Genomic DNA, 19047 nt, shown 5'->3' with positions numbered 1-19047 from the left:
TGACCTTATTATTATTATTTTTTTTTTATTTTTGATACGACGAAAGGTGGGAGGAAGGAAAAGGGGGCTCGAATGTTATCCTCTTCTCTTAATATCATCACCCGTAAATCTGCCTCTCGCATGCAGCCCAGCGGAAATATTATTTCGCTCAGTTTATTTATCGATCAGCGAGACATAAATCACGCTGCCGTTTCAATGCAGAAGATTGTTTGAAGCTACTCGCATCACAGTGGTTGTAAAATTTACGAAACGACTCGCCGCTTTTTACTTTATTAACTTTAAATTAATTTCATTGGAATATTTTATTCTTCTATTGCGTTCATTTCAATGACGAGTATTTAAAATTACGCGGAAATTAATTCACTATTATATTTTTTTTTTGCATTGTATTAATATCTAGCTACTGCAAAAAAAAATATTGAAATTGTTAATCATATTTCTATTAATTTTTCTAATTGACGAATAACTGAGACAAACGTGGCTTGAATTTCAATGCTTTTATTAATACATTTTACAGTATTTCGTGGATATATACGGACTAGCCGTTTGCAACGAACCCTTTACAACATACCCTTTTTAAATTACAACCTTGAATGGGCGGGCATCGGGAAATTAACGTCCGTTATTTTTTTTTTTTTTGTTTCACATTCAGAGATATATCATATAACATCGCTCGATGTTGGCGTGGGTTCGTAGCAACATAATCCGTAAGCTCGAATTCCGCAACTGCGAAATCTATCGAAAGAGGCGAGTCAACAGATTTATAATGACAACGGATGTGAATGGAATTCTTCTCTGCGCGGTTAACAGCTGGCTGCATCCCGCGTTATTCATTCGGGCGTACCTTCTGACCGATTGCTCTTAAATAACCGATGTTCTCGACCTTTGTCGAAAGAAACGAAAAGAAATGGAAAGTTCAATACGTACGAGTTTGCGACGGAAGTTAATCGAGAGTAATGCGCTCGGTGATATCTGCTAGGTCATCAACATCGAATTATCAACATCAAACATCGAGTATTCCTATGGAACGTAAAGGTATCCGTCGTTTTTTAACGAAGGGGGCGAGCGAAGACGTGTGCCAAACAGTTCGGTTCCAATCACCGTCGGTGAATTCGCGTCTGTAACAGTAAACAGCATATAAATGTAAAACGCAAACGTGTCCCTGCAAATTGAGCTGGATTTTTGCCACCTTGCTAACTGAACGCTTAACGTTTATCCGCAGTCTTCTATTTTCGTTATTTTATTCTGAACGCTAAATGTTTCTCCCGGCTTTTCAACGAAAAAAAAAAAAAAAATAAATAAAAAAACTATTTAATGTCCTGTCACGCGTGAAACACGAGTCTCCCTCGCGAAAGGGAGGGAAAGAGTCATAAAAAATGCAATTGCACAAAAGCCTCTTAAATATTCATTTCCCTTTAAACCGCAGAATCTATCGATAGTCGGAGCTTCCAACGCTATCGCTTTGAAAACGTTTATATAATTGGTTGAGAGTTTTATCTTCGATTTTAACATTTCGAAAGACTTCCTCGGAATTTCTCAGATTCCTTGGCTACGGTTCGGTTCGCTGTTCTCTGATCTCTCTGTAATTTCTGTGAAAGAGTGGGAAGCATCGAAAGTAGGCCACTTCGTGAAATAAGCGGAAGACTTTTCTCGTCGAGAAGGCAGAAGAGGCCGGCTGCCGTGCTTCGATCCTCTGTCTCGTCTCTTCTTGCGTTCCTCGGCTATTTCTCTTCTTCCTCCTTTTACTCTCTCTCTTTCTCTCTCCTTCTCTCTTTGATTCCTCGCTTCTTCGCAACGTCGCCGATCGACCTTCTCGTCATCGATCTGTATGCCCCATCGTTGAATTTGCATATCTTCCGCCTTCATCTACGCTCGTTAGATCGCCGTATGTAAAATACTGTATTTTGAATACTTGGACGTTGCAGCACGTTCTCGCAAATGATCTTTTCTCTAATCGATTTGTGCGCGTTACGTCAAAGCGACATGGTTTCTTATCGCCTCTATCGAAGCTGTAATTTTTTTTTCAACAGATCAACCTTTTTGTAATCTTTGAATAATTGCGAATGCATAAAGTAAGTGATCGAAACGCTCGTGCGTTTTTTTTTATTTATTTAAATTAGAACTTAGCGTTATCACAGGTGGGATATAATTCATATATGCGTACGAAATAAAAGGGGAGAGGAGGACAAAAAATTTGTCGCGCGAGAGAGCTAAAAATGTAGGAATAATGTTGAACAAAAATATGCCCGTAAGATAAGCTTATTTCATTTTTCATCAATTCAATTTTAAAAATCTCCGCATTGTCTCGGACCGAGATTGTAAAATACGGGAGAATTTATACCTCCGATATTAATCAGGAATATCGCGTTCGTGTAATATTAAAATATTTTACGCGTAGCAACTGAATGTATATTATTCTCGTTGCTTCTCATTTCTTTCTGCAGAATTTTTTTTTTTATTACACTCCATTTCTCACCTCGGATATTTGTCACGGCTCCAATTCGCTTCTACTTTGCGATATTCATTGGGATCAAGGAGCCCTTTTCCTCTGGCAGACATTTTGCGTACGAATTTATGAAAATGTCAAGTCTATGATATATATTTTGAGATCTTTGCCAAACAATTCTCATTTATCACCGGCGCAAGCACCGATGGCGACAACTTTTTCAAGGCGCCTTTGAAAATTCCGGCACTCGGCCACCTTTAAATTGAAACGGCGCGAAAATCGATACTTGCTTGGAAAGTTTCTAAAAAGCTAATTGTGCTAAAGGAGAATGAGCAAAGGCGACGAACGCGGCAATGCGATTCGATAGATAAAGTGAAAGGAAAAACTATCCGGTCCATACATCATTAAACTTAAATCTGCAATGTTCGCTTTTACATTAATTAGTTTTAATCAGCGTCCGAAAGTTACGTTGCGGTAGAACGACAATACTATTTTTCTCGCCGTTTCCGATTGTGAGAAAAGAATAATCACTGCCACAAACGTAATAATAACGTGGAGAATATTTGAATAATATTCGAGACATAAAATATCAAATTATTTTTTAAAGCACAGAGCAAAATTATCATTTTACGAACATGATGGAACTTGCCGTTAAAAAGTATATTTGTGGGTAATATTATTTTCAGCATGAAACATGCGAGTCGACGGTAAAACTCGTCGGAGAGCGAAGTCGTCGCGTAAAATTAGACTCGCGTCGCTTAAAACGCCGCTCATCACGGCTCGTTAGTAAAACCGGAAAGAGACATTAATATACGAATAATAATAATAAGTAATAATAATAGTTTAGTCACGTTGCACGGTAACGTGACTAATTCTGTTCTCGTGCGGAATAGTTTAAATGCTTTCGTATCGACGGGAAATCGGCGGCATCTGGCGCTGGCACGGTAATATCGCGCAGAGGAGCTTTCAGCTCCGAGATCGAATCAGAGTGACCGGGATATCGGATTACTATCTCGCTGCTCGCGGAATACATCCACTTGATTAAGACTTGTTTGCATTGGTCAACGGTGCGGCCATTTTTACGGGCACTCGTCGTTCTCGAGGCGCCGTCGATTACTGGATCGCTTATCCGTTTTCTGAACATCTTGTTCGTAAAATATACAGCGGTTATGTCTAGCAAGCTGCGTAGCCAAACGGTATGGAATTGCGCGTGTCCGCCCCGCTCGTACAACACCGTTGTGTCACTCTTGTGTCATTTTGCAGGTTGCGCGCGATCTTGTCGCGCGTTTTGTCGGAGCGCACTTTCAAAAATAGTTAGGCGGATCCGAGTCGTATCGAAACGCCAAGCTCGTCTGATAATTATTATAAAATACACGAAAGAAAGATCGATCATTATTACTTTCATCCGTCATCTAATTATTATCACGTAGCTGATTGAATGAGCAGTTTATGAAGCATTAGAAACAAACTCCTTCCACGCAGTGAGGTTGAGACAAATCATTTTGAGTTAAACCTACCTTGCCCCATCTGTTTAACGGACCGCGAATCAAAGCCTGATAATTTTGACTGGTATTGATAATGCCCACCCAGCTCGAAGCCCGATTAATGTCAAATTTGTGAGCCGTTCCAGTGCAAATACTACGACGGGTAATTGTAATTGCCTATTGATATGCGGTTTTCATAAATAGCTGCCATTGCATTCGGGGCAAATAAACGCGACGTTTGAACGACGAGCAAGTTTTTCCGTTTGTTCGTCGGAGCGGAAGAAAAAGTCGAATAAATGGGTGACCGTAAGGGACCAAAAAGCAAACCGCCACACCGCGTGAAACAACACGCGGCGCCGATAACAAAGAATGGTTAATTGAATTTCCCGTTCAGTCGTCTGTCAATCTCCGGCGAAGGCATCGATCTGATTAAGGTTTATTTACCACCCGCGACGTCGCAACGCGGTTTTCCACAGGGCAGGAAAGAAAAGTATAGCAGTCCCCGACAACGTTATTGCGAACGATGCAAGGCAAGACAAATCGGAAAACAAATGGCCAACATTTCGTCGATGTGATTCGCAGACTCCTCTTTATACGTGACACCAAAGTGAAAATCTTATGTCTGCGAGGAATCCTCGCCCATAAATCGTCGAGAGAAATTGCGCGGGCTAAATCTCCGTGAAATCAAAAAGGGGGACTTTATTCGATTTCGATATAGCTCGGAAATATAAATAAGGAATATAGAATATTCAAAAAAGAATTTAATTCCACTTTAGTATTTATTTCTCTCGCCTAAAGAGATTTCTTTCTCGAATATGAATTCCGCCCGCCAAGTTTCCCCGACATAAACAAATTAGCCGTGGTCGTCAATTGCGAGGGAGTAGAAGTGAAGTACTTTAGAAGTACTTCGTATTGTTCCCTTTTCCGCGTAAAAGAATTGTTTTACATTTACACTTATTTGCACTCTTTTACATGGAAACTTGCAGCTTCTTGCAGTTAACTTTAAACTTTTTCGCCGTGTTTAATTCGAAAAAAAAAGACTCGGGCCAAGATCGTCTTGCTCTTCATTCGTACGCGCGGAATAGTCGCGCGACGACATAAGGAAGCCTTAAACGAAAATTTTCCGTTCCGCTCTGCATCCGCTCCCACCGTTTTTACTTAACGTTTAATGGCAATGCCTTGCGATATAAGATTGCGTTCGTTGCTCGCTATTTCCCCCCTCCGTCCTCTTTTCATCCCCGTCGCCGGCGTTCGCCTGTAGATGGGACAAACGAAAATGGTAGCGAGGGTAAACCGGCTGTGAAAACGTCACCGTGTTAATGGCAATACACCACGCTGAGTCCAGCGGTCGAGGGGGTGGTGGTCCGCGGGGGGTTGAAAAGAGCGAGCGAGGGAAAAAGAGGAAAATTTTGTTACGTGTTCGCACGGCCGCGCGTCGAACCCGGTAGCCAGTAAGTAAATTGAGTGAACGTCGTTAAGTGCCGGCACGATTCCGCTCGTCATCTCCTGAAGAAATTCATATTATCGCCGCCCTGGAAAGGGTCGGAGGGAAGGGTAACAACGATATATCGCACCCAGTGAAATTCTGATTCCCACCCTTAGAGTCCGTCGATTAATCCTTGAAATCTAATACGACTTCCCCTTCGGTAATATATCGTCCCGATGCACGAACTGTCGCTTTGATCTTTCTTTTCTATCGCTTCTTTTCTACTGCACCCTTAAAAGCCGGATTTCTGTATCACTCGTCGGCTCGTTGAAGGCGGAGATTAAAGACCGCGCCGGGAGGTAGAAAATATATTTATAAATAAGGAAATTACTTATTAAGATAAGTAAAAGAAACATACTTTCTTGAGCAACAAGCCGATATTACGTTTCGAGGGATAAAGTCGAAGGTAAAAAAAAAAATATGAGATTTGCGAGAAGCGATCGCGATACACGAGGGCTAGTGTGTATGATTGATACGAAATAATCCGAGCAGGGACAGATCGATCTATTCTTTGTAACACCGGTAAATAAGGAAAAGAAATGAAGTTGGCTCACCTAGAGAATATCGCCAGAGCTGGCGGCTCTCGTAGTTCTCGTCGCTGGTCCCAGCCGATTGTTCGCCTCCGCCCGTGGCCTGCAATAGATGATTTTCCGGAAGGCTTTGCGAAAGTTGTCGCTCAGGAAAGCGTAAAGGATAGGGTTGATGCAGCTATTAGTGTAGGCGAGGATGTGACTACCTATTTGTATCATTATCGTAACCATAGTGAGTGGGAAGACCTCCAGGGACTTTGACACCAGGATCACCTGCAATTTTACGCGAACGCGTGAACGACGATGCATCGAGAAAAAAAGAAAGAACCCTGCTTTTCTCAGAGAAATTTCTTTTACCTGCAAAGGACACCAGCAGGCGGCGAAAACGGTGACGACGACGAAGACGAGCCTGGTGACTCGCCTTCTACCGCGCCGGCTCTCGGCGCTATCGCGTACGCTGCGCCATAGGTTCATCAACATCGACATGTAAAACATGCATATGAGTACCAAAGGCAGCACGTAGCTTGTCACGAAGAAGGACACCTGGAAGTAGGGCCAGTTGTACTCGTTGAGAATTCGGCAGGCCGTTTGATTCACCGCCGTGCCGTCTGTCTCCTGGAACAGATAGTAAATCTACGAATGCGCGGTGCACCGGGGAACGATCGGCTGGGCACGTCGAGGCCGGAACGTCGGAGCGCGGTAACGCGGCGTGCTCACCTCGCCGTGGATCACGAGCGCGGGCGTGGATAATATCAGGATCACCACCCAGGCGACGCAGATCGCTTGTATGGCGTGATTCTCCGTCCTCCATGACATCGACGCGATCGGATGTACCACCGCTAGATACCTGCGAGCAGTTCCCTGTCTTGATTGCATTCTCGATTGAGCGTCATCGTCATTAGATTGAATCGTTACACGACTCGTTACACTTCCATTTTAGAAAAATTTTGTAGAAGTCGGCGAACTTAGAGAGACGCATTAAATTTTAAATATCTTCTATTACTTTTCTTTTTTTTTTTTTTTTTTTTTTTTAATTTAGCGTAAAGTTTGGCTCGTAAATCAATTCACGGTAACTTAAAAGTGACGCGTCCCCCGAGCTCAATTTACTAATTACCGAAGTTAATTTTTGCCTCGAGCATCAGCATTTAAAAATCAACTTGTAGATAGCTGCTACCTTTTTCCCTCATATTTGCTTTGAGGGGAAAAGTTAAGGAACGCTGAAAGGTGCCTTTCGCAACGTAGCTTAGTGCCGTTCCGACTGAAAGTAGGATGTAGAAAATCGATTAAGAAAGATCGATTAACCGCTTGGACATGAATTTTTTAACTCCATGTCGATGTAACGGGACCGCAACAGCTTATGGGGAGAAGAAAGATTGTGGGGCTTAATATTAAAATTCCGTAGCAAATTAAAAAAAATAAATTCCCTTTCTTCTCCGCTCTCGTTTAAATGAAGTATCGTCGATACCGAGTTAATCATAAATCCGGTATTATTATTCGACGTGAATTATACATTATTCATCAAAACAACGCGCGGAATTAAACCGCGCAGAGCACGATGGGGTTTGATCTCGTGACGGAAGATAATACGTTATCACAAATAATATTAGTAATTCGTGTAATGGCATCTCGTCGAGTCCGCATCTCCGCGGCCGGAGATTGAATAATGAAAATTGAAGTCTCTAATTTAATCGACTTCATAGGGGAAACGTATACGAGCGCGCAGCGTGCGGGCAGATGAAATATTACCGGTAGATATTGCCGCTAGGCGACGAATGTCTACAATGGTCTACGTCGCTGAAATTGGCATGTTCAAATTGCCTGAGATGAATGTATCAAACGGCGCGTATCCCGTGTTGCGCCGCAAACCGTACGCATCGCGATTCAAACCGTTAACGATGAATCAAATGTCAAACAAAAAGCTCCGGGGCGTTTTACAAAGCTGCAGGGGATAAGTTCGTATACTGAAAGGCTGCGAGCCATGCGGATAAAGATAACGCGGAGAGCTTCCCGACGATAAAGGACAACAATAAGGAAAATATTGCATGCGCGATATGACATTTCTTTTCTGCCTCGTTATCATATATCACGGAAAGCGGGAAATGTATATTATCTCATTTCTCAGCCGAAATAACATGTCTTTCGAATAACCCTTCTAATCTATTAATCTCTCGACCAGCTTGCACCGTTTATTTCTCCATCTCTGTTAGATAATAACGAACATTTTTAATATCGACGTAAGAGAAATAGAAATTTTTTTAATAACATTTTATTTATGTTTTAATTAAAAAAAAAAGAATGCAAATTAATAAAAAATTTTTAAAAATTAAAAACAACTACATTTAAGTACATTTGAGTTGATTACTATTTCGCATTTAATTTGCTAAATAATCTTTATCGACAAATTAATTTGTAATTTAATTTGTATCTTCCGTTTAAATCTTCTCTCATATTTACATCAAAGTCAATTTTAATCAATTAACTGAATGATACGGACCTATATACTTTTACTTGTTGAATGATATACGTCGAAGAAATAAGAAATAAAGAATGAAACGCTTGATAAAACATTTTGCGTGTAAAAAGTAAAAACGAACGTTGTGGGAATATGTAACTAACAAGCCATTCTCTCTGTGCTGATTTCACCGTTTATATATTTGAAAAGGTAATCTGCCAGTCGAGAGATTCTTCGAAAAGCATTCACGTTTGTATAAAAGCATTTCCTCTTTCGCGTACTACAAATATACAGTCTTGCTAGCATATTATGAATTGTGCGTTATGGTTCCATTCATTCCTTTGCGATTGCAGTATTGGTTCCGTCGTGACAGCAGCGACAAACAATATTTACGGATAAAACTTGACAAAGAAAGACGTGAAAGTAATAAAGAAAATATTATTGCGCTTTGCATTCTCATTTTAAAAGAAAAGCGAGCGCTTCTGCATTTGCTTACTCTCCCGAAGAATAAAAGTTCCGTTTTATTCGCGGCGTGCGACTCGCGTACGTCATTTGTGTTCCGTACTTGTCGACGACCGTCGTATGCCGATCTGCGATAGCCCACAGCTTAATTCGCGCGCGATTCTTCGTAGCAAACTGCGTCTACGAATAAAGTCTAATCTGGAAGTTCGTGCCTGCGCTGCCGGGATGCTCGATATGTCGCGCGCAACGTTCTTGACGTAGGGTACCAACCTGTCGAAGCTCATGAGGACCAGGGTGTAAACGCTCGCGTAAGCGGTGACGTAGATGAGATACTGGACGATCTTGCACCAGGCGTTGCCGAACGGCCAGTACGGCAGCACGAAGTCCGTGGCCGTGAACGGTATACAAAATATCACGAACAGCAGATCGGCCAGGGCGAGGTTGATGATGAGGATGTTCGTGGTCGACCTCATTCCGGGATTCGCCGCCACCACCACGACCACCAGTGAATTCCCGAGCAGACCGAGAATGCCGATTACACCGAAGAACAATGGCACCACCACCACCACGATACTGTGCACCGATTCGAACTCGAACTCGTAGTAATTCTGGCAGGCCTCGACATCGCCCGCGACCGAGGCGAATTGCGTGCTGCAGTTAAGAGGTGCTTGGCTCGCGTTCGCCACTTCCGGCTGCATATTCGAATACGGCCTTGCGAGGATCGACCTGCGATCCGCGATTGAATCAACGTGCCGCGCGTGATCTCGCTTCGGTAACGACGTTACGGTAAACTTGTTAGACCGCCTTGAATCGGGTCGGGGGATGAAATAGGAACTCTGCTTAATATTACAGCGATAATAAAGTCGACGTAGATCGCCTTAGTAGAATCCTAATCTCGTCACAGAGATCCCGCGGTCTCTGTCTGCATCGAGGAAGCCGGGAATATCCTTTCTTCCCACAAAGCTCGTTCTCGTTACTGAACAATGTCGAGCGTTCACAATTGACAATTCGATACATAGCTCGATTTTTTTATATATATATATTTTTTTTACAACGTCATTCTTCACTACAAATTTTTAAAAAACTTCAAAAATTGAAAGATTCCAGATTAAATATATAAAAAATTAATATATTTTATTTGTTAACATATCGTGATACGATATTTTGTTTCGGTTTTTCATTCTTCTCTCAAATCGTTGAGAGTACGGAAAAAAGAAAAAAAAATGTCTGCAACGATAATTGTAATAATAATTTCACTTATCCATTTAACTGCGTACGAGGTGTCATAAGCTGTGCGCGACTGTTGACGTTTTATCGAACGTCAAATTGGAGAACATCGCTGCAAACTTTGATCGAGCAGCGAATCAGTGCGGAAATGCAATGATGGATCTCTTAATGTGTAACTTAGGTCGTAAACTTTCCATTATTTATTTGCCGACGCACGTTTCAAGCTAAGGGAGCTGGAGTTCGCGCAAATCGCGTTATTCACTTTTGTCCGCGAGTGCAGCGGTCGGCTTCTTCAAATAAACCCCACGGTCGAATAAAATAACGGTGGCCGGCGTATAACATTTTTGACGTTACATTTAGCTTTGAGTTAAACAAATGTCATTTAATTTGTTAGAAATAAACGTTTGACAATCGATATCGTTAGCCGATTTAAAACAATCTTTGATCGCCTTGCGTCTTCACTTCCATATGTTGGCGCACGTTGAAGGATCGTCGCGACTCTACATCAAGCATCCGACGTTCTACAGGTCACAATTGCACTGCACTGGATACTTAAAACGAGTACCACAGAAGTGAAAAATTACGACAATCGTGTCTCTAAACAGTAGATAACATATGACGTGTCTCGTTTTATATCCTCGCCTCTTACCGCCAAATCAATTGTTCAATTGACGAACTCAAGTTCGTACTTACATCTCGTCCACTGTCTCCGACGGAACAAACTGCTTTTCCGTACACTGCTGTCATTTTAAACAACGCGCGCTTAATTTTCAAAAAAAAAATCTACCCCACGTGCTTTTTCCTTATCGCCGATCACCGAAGAGCGACGCGTAAAAAAAAAACCGCGGCAAAACGAAATCAAAAAACTCAACAAGTTAACGCGTACTTTGACGAATTTCTTTCGTTGCGAGGACAGCTTCCTCGTTGATTAAAAAAAAAGTTGCACTCTCGGCGTTGACACAATCGTTGATAGCGTATCGACCGTATCGCGAGATGTGTCCCGCGTATCATCGCCCACTAGTCGGCAATAAACTACCGCTAGCTCCGGGGGTGGTTTTGTACTGAGGATCCCGGTGGACGACAGTGCGGCGCGACCAGGAATGGATGGGGCTAGATACGCGTGAACGACGGGGGAAAATTCGCGGCGCCATCTGTTACGCACGTCGCTGTTCCGAAATAGGGATGTTTACACAAGGAAAAAAAAAATACATATAAGAACGTATTAAACAATGCAATAATTAGATAGCACAAAAAAATATGAGTCTTCTCTGGACCAGTTAGTTTTTCAAATTTTATAAGACAGAACGATTCTGTTCCCTCTTCTTCTTCTTTAAGAACCCCTTATAACACATATTGGCTTTTTATGCGTCTATTTCGAATTTATTGAATACTTTGGAGTTACGCGTTGGTTTAAAACAAATAAGAAATTTTTGAAACCATGGTGAAATCGGTAAATAATGCACACGTTGCGTACAATGTAAAATATATGTGTATATTAAATTTCTTATGCAGCTTTTGTTAATTAAAAAAAGTATGTCAATTTGAATATGATTCCGCTTTTAAAACAAATTAAAATCGCTTGCATCAGTTTCGTGAATTTGATCTTCTTGTAATGTGCACGTTGCAAAGCTTAATATACATGAATTTATTTATTCTTTTTTGCACTACATGTGGAGTATTACACATTTTGTAATATGTTTTAGTCGATCAAAAGCGAGAGATAAAATAAACGATTATTTGACATATAACAGATATGAGCCAGAAATGGATGGAGTATATATATTCACTAAAAGAAGGTTAATGTAATCTCTTATAATAGCGCTAAAACATTCAAGAATTAAATTTTATGGCGTATACCTCTTCCTGGATTCGGTAACAAATAAAATAATAAAAATAAATTTAATTTACTTTTTACTCAACTTTCAATTTTCAATTTTAGAGCCCAAAATTATAGTTTGTTACACCGAATATAATTTTATTTCTATAAAACAATATTTTTCTCTTTACCGTTTTTTTTTTTTAATTAAAAAGATTTTCTAATATACCAATATATTCGGTATGTATCTATAGTTATCCGTTACCTTTTGTAACTAACTTTCGCGGCTATTGATTGTATGTATCGTATTGAGTCAATTGTTTTGGATGCGGATATATGTATACGAATATAGGTATAGCTGCCTGTAATAATAGTTTCCGAAGCAGTGATTTATATTCAACGGTTAACATAATCGTTAGGAAAGAAACTTTTTTAGTTATTACAATACATTGAAATATCATTTAACTCGTAAAGAATAGAAAGATTTGGAAAGTTTTATTCTGTTCATACTAGAAGTTAATCTTTTGCAAATCCATCTGACTACTTTTTTTTCTTTTTTTTTAAACATAATTTATATTTGTCTAATCACTTAGGCAAACAAAGAGGATTATTTTTTGATGTATGTATAAGTATATTAAGAATGATTACATTGTTTTTTTTCTTGTCGCTTATTCATATAATAAAATTAAACTTTAATGCTAACGCCATCTTTTGGTTTAGATAAAAAAAGTTAACGCCTTCAGTTGATAACGTGAAATTTTGCCCAAGTTAGTTTATTTAAATGAAAGAACATTTAACACTTCAATAACAAATTAAAGACGACGACCACGTTGAAAATAACTCAACTTCGGATGAAGGATTGATAAAAATAATTTTATATGTAAAATCATATAAAAAATAAACCGATATATTAGAATGTGACTCAAGTATGTTTGTCTGAAAATTGACTTAAAACTGAATTTATATATTTCGAGATTGTTAAGTATGCACACAACACAAATATATTATAGCTTAATAAAAAGGTTAAGTGATACGCGTTGAATCAAAAAAAATTTTTTTTTTAATTAAATTATGTAAATTTATTGATTTATTTAATTTTTTTGTTTAGACTTTATCAATAAAAATCTTGAGTTCCAGTTGCAGTTAGTAGTAATTCTTAGTTGTTTGTTATCAGTTCCACAAGAACGTAGTACCGTCAAATCCTATTAAAAAAAATTGGTGTCACGCCTGAATTAGTTGAAAATTGAATTGATTGTTGTCGCTTAAAACCGACGTTAATTGGTTCTCTCAGTTTTATTTGTAATTGGGATCTTCTGAAAAATAGCGCACGCGAAGCGTGCGCATGGTTTGTTTTAGTGTACCATAAATGTAAGTTACTAATTGAATCAGCAATGGAAAATTCCAACATATTTTTTAATAAAAACTGTACACTATAACTTCATCTAAATAAAGATTATAGCTAAAGTTTTTTGTTAATTTAATATGCATAATGTTAAAGTTGTTTCATTTTTATTTACTAAAATTACTTAGATTAATTATTAATTTTACTGAATCATTATATCAGAAAAAGTAAAAACATAAATATTTTTTTAAGATTAAATATATATAAATAATTTTTTTTGTTAAAAAATAATTTTATATCATACATAAAGACAAACATGTTTACATGAGAAATATGCAAATAAAATCACAGCAGACACTATATAACCAGAAAATATTAGAAGTATAGTTTTATTATGAAAGTAGTTAACAAGTTAGTGTAATAGATTGTTAAAGTTTTAAATTTTAACAAAATAATTAGTGTCGTAATTTTCATTAAAAATGCAGAAATATAACAAATAAATGAATAAAATAAATTTAATATTTCAACGTAAAATTAATAATTTAATTGGAGTACTTTCAGTGAATAAAAACATAACGTTCTTAACATTGTGCATCTTAAATTGACAAAAAAATCTTTGCCATAATCTTCAGTTAGATAAAATTATAATTCGTGACGTGACGATCTTCGCTGCTTCGTCATCCGTAGGTAGGGGAGCGGGAGGATCGCGGGAATCTCCGGGAATCCCTTTTTTGTGTATAAATCGTCGTTTAACCTTTTAACTGCTCGGGCCGAGCCGACGGGACCGGTCGGGCAGTGCGCCCGCCTCTATTGTAATATCTACTCCCCACTGCGCACCTTTTTTTTCGATTTGATAAGGTAAAATTGCTTTGCGAATATACTCGTCAGGAACATCATGGGCCCAAAACGCGCCCGACGAGGATTCTCGTCCAAAGCAATTAAAGGGTTAATTGTCGAGAATTCTTTCTTTTGTTACTTTCGTATATCGTTAAGTCATGTGGGGTATTTCCGACAAGGCAGAGAACGTGAGAACCGAAAACGCGGACGAGAAAACGAGAGGAGGCGCCGGGAGAAGAACTCCCCGAGATAATGACTGCGCGGGGAAGTGCCCGGGATGGGAGACCACCCGGCCCGAGAGCACCGAAAGCGATCAAAACCGGAAAACTGCACGAACAGACACGTCGACGGGATTTAGCCACGATAAAATTGCACAAAAAAATCGTGAAATCTTTGTGGGTGGGGATAAACTGGGTCTTCTACCAAAATTTGACGCGGTTTTCGCTCTCTTGGATGTCAGTGAGCGGTTAGAGCGGACGACTTTAACGGTGAGCGATTATTCGTGAGCGAGATAGAGAACGGAACGAGAACCACGACGAGAGAGAGAAAGCGAGGACATCGAAAAGGTTTCGGCAGACAAGTTTCGGTGAGGTTTTCCACTCGTTCTATGGCATTCTTTTCTTTCTACAGCCTTCCGTTTCTCGGAAAGGCGGCTTCGTGTTCGGACGATACCCGATCACGTTAAGCGGGCACTCGGGCCCGGTAAATTTTGGTGTAACTTGCCACGGGGTGAGCGAGCAACAATTAGCGAGTGGCTTTCGACGGGCGTTCGAATTCAGCGGGTCGAACCTCGCGGGGACCCAACATAAGTTAAGACGTTTGCGTTGTTTGTCGCGCCCATAGAAGATTCGTCGTCCGCGCTTTCACTGAGAGCCCTTGGACAGCGGCCGAGATCGGGATTTAGAGCCCGTGAGATCGATAACGACAGGCAACAGGCTGTATTTCCGAAAAACCGATACCTTCGATTTTTTTTAAACTTCGTATACTTACGTATTATAACGCGTTAATTACGAAAATAATAATTATATTTACCTCAAATTTATTTTTATGGAATTTATTTTATGAATTATGGAATATATTTTATGAAAATTATAAAAAATCATAAAATTATTATTTTTAATTATTTATTTTGAATTTCATCATTTCACCTTCTTTTTCATTGCCTCGGAGCGAACCTAGGTCGACATGTATGTTAACATACGCAATATTAGTTAAAGGTCATGTTGTAAATTGTTTTTCATTCTGCGGGCAGACGTTTCAGTTCTCAGTTTGTAACAGTATTATTGAATAACGTTAATTATAAAGATATAAATTATAATTTATTTAATTTGAGTTGTATTTTATCAATGAGGGAAAAAATTTGCGGTAAATATGATTATTATTTTCGTAATCAGCGCGTCATGATACGAAAGTATACAAAGTTTAAAAAAAATCGTAGGTATAAGCGTTTCGAAAGGACATCCAGGCAACATTCCGCGGAAAAATTATTCATGTTATTTTGTTACACGTGGACGCGTCACGTATTCGTCAGGTGCGTGGCCAACACTAAAATAGTCAGGGACGGTTCGTAAACTGAGAAGAACCTTGATCAGCCTTCAAAATAAAATTACATGCGTTAACGCTTTGCGATAACTCACGGCTTTTTTTTGTTATCGAATTTTCGCCTTTATCTTTTTGGTACCGTTTCTCTGAATGTCAACGAATTCTGCCCGCTTTTTTTCGTTCGGGCGCTATTCCTCGCGCGAAACGGCCATTAAATTTTTGCATTTACTTGAGACATTTGGTCGCGCTTCGTGTAAAGAATTCGGCACGGCGAGGATCTTAGATCCCTCTTCCCCGTTAGCCCTCGTGTCACGGCAGAGCGTGGACCGTAGATCTTATTGTTAGATCTAGTCCGCGCCCTTTTCATCGCGACTTTCCTCCGCGAGGAGAAAAGTGACGCGACAAACTGTGGTTATTTTATTTTAAAAAGTTATATTTCTCTTTCAGATTTACGATGATATATACACTATTACTAGCGGTACTCATTGCTCTTTTAAGCATTGTTTACATTTATTATAAATATGTTGTATTCAATATTTGGCGTAAAAAAGGTGTGCTTTGTATTGAAAATCCAGTAGTACCTTTAGGTACTCTACCGATACCAATTGTAACTGGAAAACAGCATTTTGGTAAGAATCTTTAGCAAATTAATAAGTACAATAAATTATTATTGTGCAGATAACATTTTCCTTAATTATTACTATACGATTTCAAATGCCAGAATTAATTAAGAGAAAAATGTTTTAACAGGTCTGTTTTTGCAAAATCTTTACGTAAGATACAAACAGCACCGTGTTATTGGATTATATTTATTTATGAAGCCAAGTTTGTTAATCAGTGATCCCGATATTATTCGTACAGTATTAACAAAAAATTTCGACAGCTTTCATAATCGTGGACTGACGTTCAATGGTAAAACTAACCCGTTATTTTACAATTTGCTTACGATGTCAGGATCGAAATGGCGAAAAATGCGTGTTAAATTAACTCCCGCTTTTACTTCGGGAAAAATAAAACGAATGTTTTTGATACTAAAAGAATGTAGTGATGATCTAGCAAAGTATTTGGAAAGTAAAGCACAAATAAGAGACTCTGTCGAGATCAAAGACATATTTACAAGGTATAATTATAATTCTTTTTTATATCAAATTTTATATGACTTATTAGAAATAATATATTAATTTAATCAATAGATATACAACGGACGTAATAATGTCGTCTGCTTTTGGAATCAGATCCAACTGTATTGAGAATTCCAATTCTGAGCATCAAACTCAGGGCAAAAATATTTTAAAAATTAAAATTATTTGGTACGTACTGTTTACAGTTATGCCAAAGATTATGGACTTTTTTTCCATTTCTATCTTAGACCAGCGTGTCAGCAATTTTTATTTAAATATGTTTGAAGAAACTGTAAAGTACAGGAAAACCCATAAACTGTTAAGACATGATTTTATGAATATACTTATGCAGCTAATGGAAAAGGACCATTTGGATGAAGACGATAACGGAAAGAACAACAACATAACATGTTAATATATCTCTATACATACATATAAACTAAACAGTTAAGATTTTATTTTAATTGCCGAAATAACTTATTTTATTTGCTTGCAGCAACTACTGATAAACTTACTATGACTGAAGCTGCTGCGCAAAGTTTTTTTTTTTTCCTAGCAGGCTTCGAAACTTCTTCGGCAACGGCGACATTTGCTTTATATGAATTAGCTCATCATGAAGATGTACAGGATAAACTTCGCAATGAAATCGATGAAGTGCTAAAAACGTATGGTGAATTAAGTTACGACACCGTGAATGAAATGAAATATCTTCACAAAGTAGTAAATGGCAAGTATTAAAAACAAAAATTTTTTTTATTAATTTATTAAGTGTATGTAAGATTAAACAAAATGTTTATAATAAAAAAAAAAGATTTATTACTTTTTTTTTACAAATTTCAGAGACTATGAGGAAATATCCACCTATTCCATTTTTAGTACGTATTTGTACTCAAGAAATTAACTTAGAGACAACAGAAATTATTGTTCCAAAGGGGACTCTAATCTTTATGCCGATTTTTGGACTTCATCGAGATCCATCAATTTATCCAGACCCAGAAAAATTTGATCCTGAACGATTCAATGCAGACGAGATAGCAATAAGACATTCTTATACCTTTTTACCGTTTGGAGAAGGTCCTCGAAATTGCATTGGTAATTATCTATATAAATATTATGTACAATATTTTATATAAACTATTTGTATATTATTAATTATAATTTATCAGCTATTATGTTTTTGCTTTTCTACATATCTGAAATTTACGTTTAAATTAAAAAAAAAAAAAAGAAGTACTTAAAAACATTTTTTTTATGCATAAAATCTGACAGGTAAATTTCATAATATTTTATTTAAAAAATTGTACTTTATTGTTAATATTGTTTGTTGTTAGGTATGCGATTTGGTTATATACAAACAAAAGTTGGACTCGTGAATCTTCTTTCGAAATATAAGTTTAAACCTCACCCTCAGACTCCGTACCCGCTCAGTTTTAATGAAAAATCTTTAGGTCTTGCAGCGAAAGGTGGTGTACATCTTCATATTGAACCACGATAAAATTACCGTGCTAATACGACAATATACGATACAAAATTATCATGAATTATCATCTTATTAAACAAAAGTCGCCGCGACAAGTTTTTAAAAGGAAATTTTGATCGATTACCTTGTCTTTTTTTTTTTTTTTACAAATTTTTATTACTATTAATAAAAAATATTGAATGCATGTATTAATTAACAATATTACAGGAGGAAAAAGACTTATGTATATATTGTTAATTTATTTTTATTAAAATTGAATAAACAGCTTTTTACTTCCACAATCAATTAAAATGGAAAATTCAATTAACAATATGTTAATTTTGCGATTTTTATGGTTTGTATAAAAAGTGGAATGAATTGATTGAACTTTGTGCTTTTTTTTATGTAGCTAATGCAAAAGAAATCTCTGCATTTGTTATTCATTGCTTTTCTGTCATATGTTAATATTTTTTTTTAGCTGTGCTACTTTAAAATGCAACTTGCAATTTATTACTGAATGTAAATAATTTATGTTTTTACAGTTTTCGTGAGATTTAGTCCACATCTTAGAAATACATTCTGACATCATTAAAAAAAAAAAAAAAAAAAATCTGTAATGTAAATTAACAAATTATTAAAAGAAATTAATAGACACGAAGTGAATCACTGAATATTTCTTGAGCAACACATATCTCAATATTCAAATTTTTTATTAATTTTTAATTTTTATTCTACTGATTTTTTTTTTCATATATTTTAACATTTACAATTTAGCAAATTTAATAAAGTCAGCTAAATGTCTTTACATCCAAAATTTATTTATATTAACAGTATTTGATATAA

General features: G+C 37.7%; 2 protein-coding genes across 8 annotated transcripts; one reads left to right on the top strand and one right to left on the bottom strand.

Moving 5' to 3' along the window:
* Window positions 1-482: 482 nt before the first annotated feature.
* On the bottom strand, window positions 483-11999 carry Asta-r1 (allatostatin A receptor 1). Of its 3 annotated transcripts, XR_011547250.1 has the most exons (6): window positions 9131-11993; window positions 6664-6793; window positions 6304-6579; window positions 5971-6219; window positions 928-1118; window positions 483-735 (listed from the first exon to the last, which is right to left on the bottom strand). XR_011547250.1 is itself a non-coding variant. In XM_070672078.1 (5 exons), exons 1-4 carry the CDS (start codon window positions 9556-9558, stop codon window positions 5971-5973), a joined length of 1065 nt encoding a protein of 354 aa, XP_070528179.1. In that variant the 5' UTR covers window positions 9559-11999; the 3' UTR covers window positions 483-1118. The 3 variants fall into 3 exon arrangements, 2 of the variants coding, with proteins under 2 accessions (XP_070528179.1, XP_070528178.1); XM_070672078.1 differs by having other exon boundaries at window positions 483-1118; window positions 6304-6561; window positions 9131-11999; XM_070672077.1 differs by having other exon boundaries at window positions 483-1118.
* A 2023-nt stretch (window positions 12000-14022) lies between these two features.
* Window positions 14023-18969, top strand: LOC139111647 (probable cytochrome P450 6a23). 5 transcript variants are annotated; one of them, XM_070672089.1, is made up of 8 exons: window positions 14894-15447; window positions 15521-15613; window positions 16072-16253; window positions 16375-16744; window positions 16818-17155; window positions 17242-17472; window positions 17586-17837; window positions 18077-18969. In XM_070672089.1, exons 2-8 carry the CDS (start codon window positions 15573-15575, stop codon window positions 18238-18240), a joined length of 1578 nt encoding a protein of 525 aa, XP_070528190.1. In that variant the 5' UTR covers window positions 14894-15447; window positions 15521-15572; the 3' UTR covers window positions 18241-18969. The 5 variants fall into 5 exon arrangements, with proteins under 5 accessions (XP_070528193.1, XP_070528190.1, XP_070528192.1 ...); XM_070672092.1 differs by lacking the exons at window positions 14894-15447; window positions 15521-15613 and adding an exon at window positions 14023-14668; XM_070672091.1 differs by lacking the exon at window positions 15521-15613.
* The last annotated feature ends 78 nt before the right edge of the window (window positions 18970-19047 follow it).

The sequence above is a fragment of the Cardiocondyla obscurior genome, linkage group LG24, assembly GCF_019399895.1.
Source record: "Cardiocondyla obscurior isolate alpha-2009 linkage group LG24, Cobs3.1, whole genome shotgun sequence".
NCBI lineage: Eukaryota > Metazoa > Arthropoda > Insecta > Hymenoptera > Formicidae > Cardiocondyla > Cardiocondyla obscurior.
The sequence above is the reverse complement of the archived record's forward strand: the minus strand, read 5'-3'. Positions and strand labels throughout refer to the sequence as shown.

Bases quoted from the DNA above. Each gene is read 5' to 3' on its own strand.
- Asta-r1 (XM_070672077.1), bottom strand. From the start codon at position 9,558: ATGCAGCCGGAAGTGGCGAACGCGAGCCAAGCACCTCTTAACTGCAGC. The intron at 6,580-6,663 runs GTGAGCACGCCG...GCGCATTCGTAG, and splicing joins CGCTCGTGATCCACGGCGAG to ATTTACTATCTGTTCCAGGA. The intron at 6,220-6,303 runs GTAAAAGAAATT...GTAAAATTGCAG, and splicing joins CCTGCTGGTGTCCTTTGCAG to GTGATCCTGGTGTCAAAGTC.
- LOC139111647 (XM_070672088.1), top strand. From the start codon at position 15,429: ATGAGGGAAAAAATTTGCGGTAAATATGATTATTATTTTCGTAATCAG. The intron at 15,614-16,071 runs GTGCGTGGCCAA...TTTCTCTTTCAG, and splicing joins ACGCGTCACGTATTCGTCAG to ATTTACGATGATATATACAC. The intron at 17,473-17,585 runs GCAAGTATTAAA...TACAAATTTCAG, and splicing joins TCTTCACAAAGTAGTAAATG to AGACTATGAGGAAATATCCA.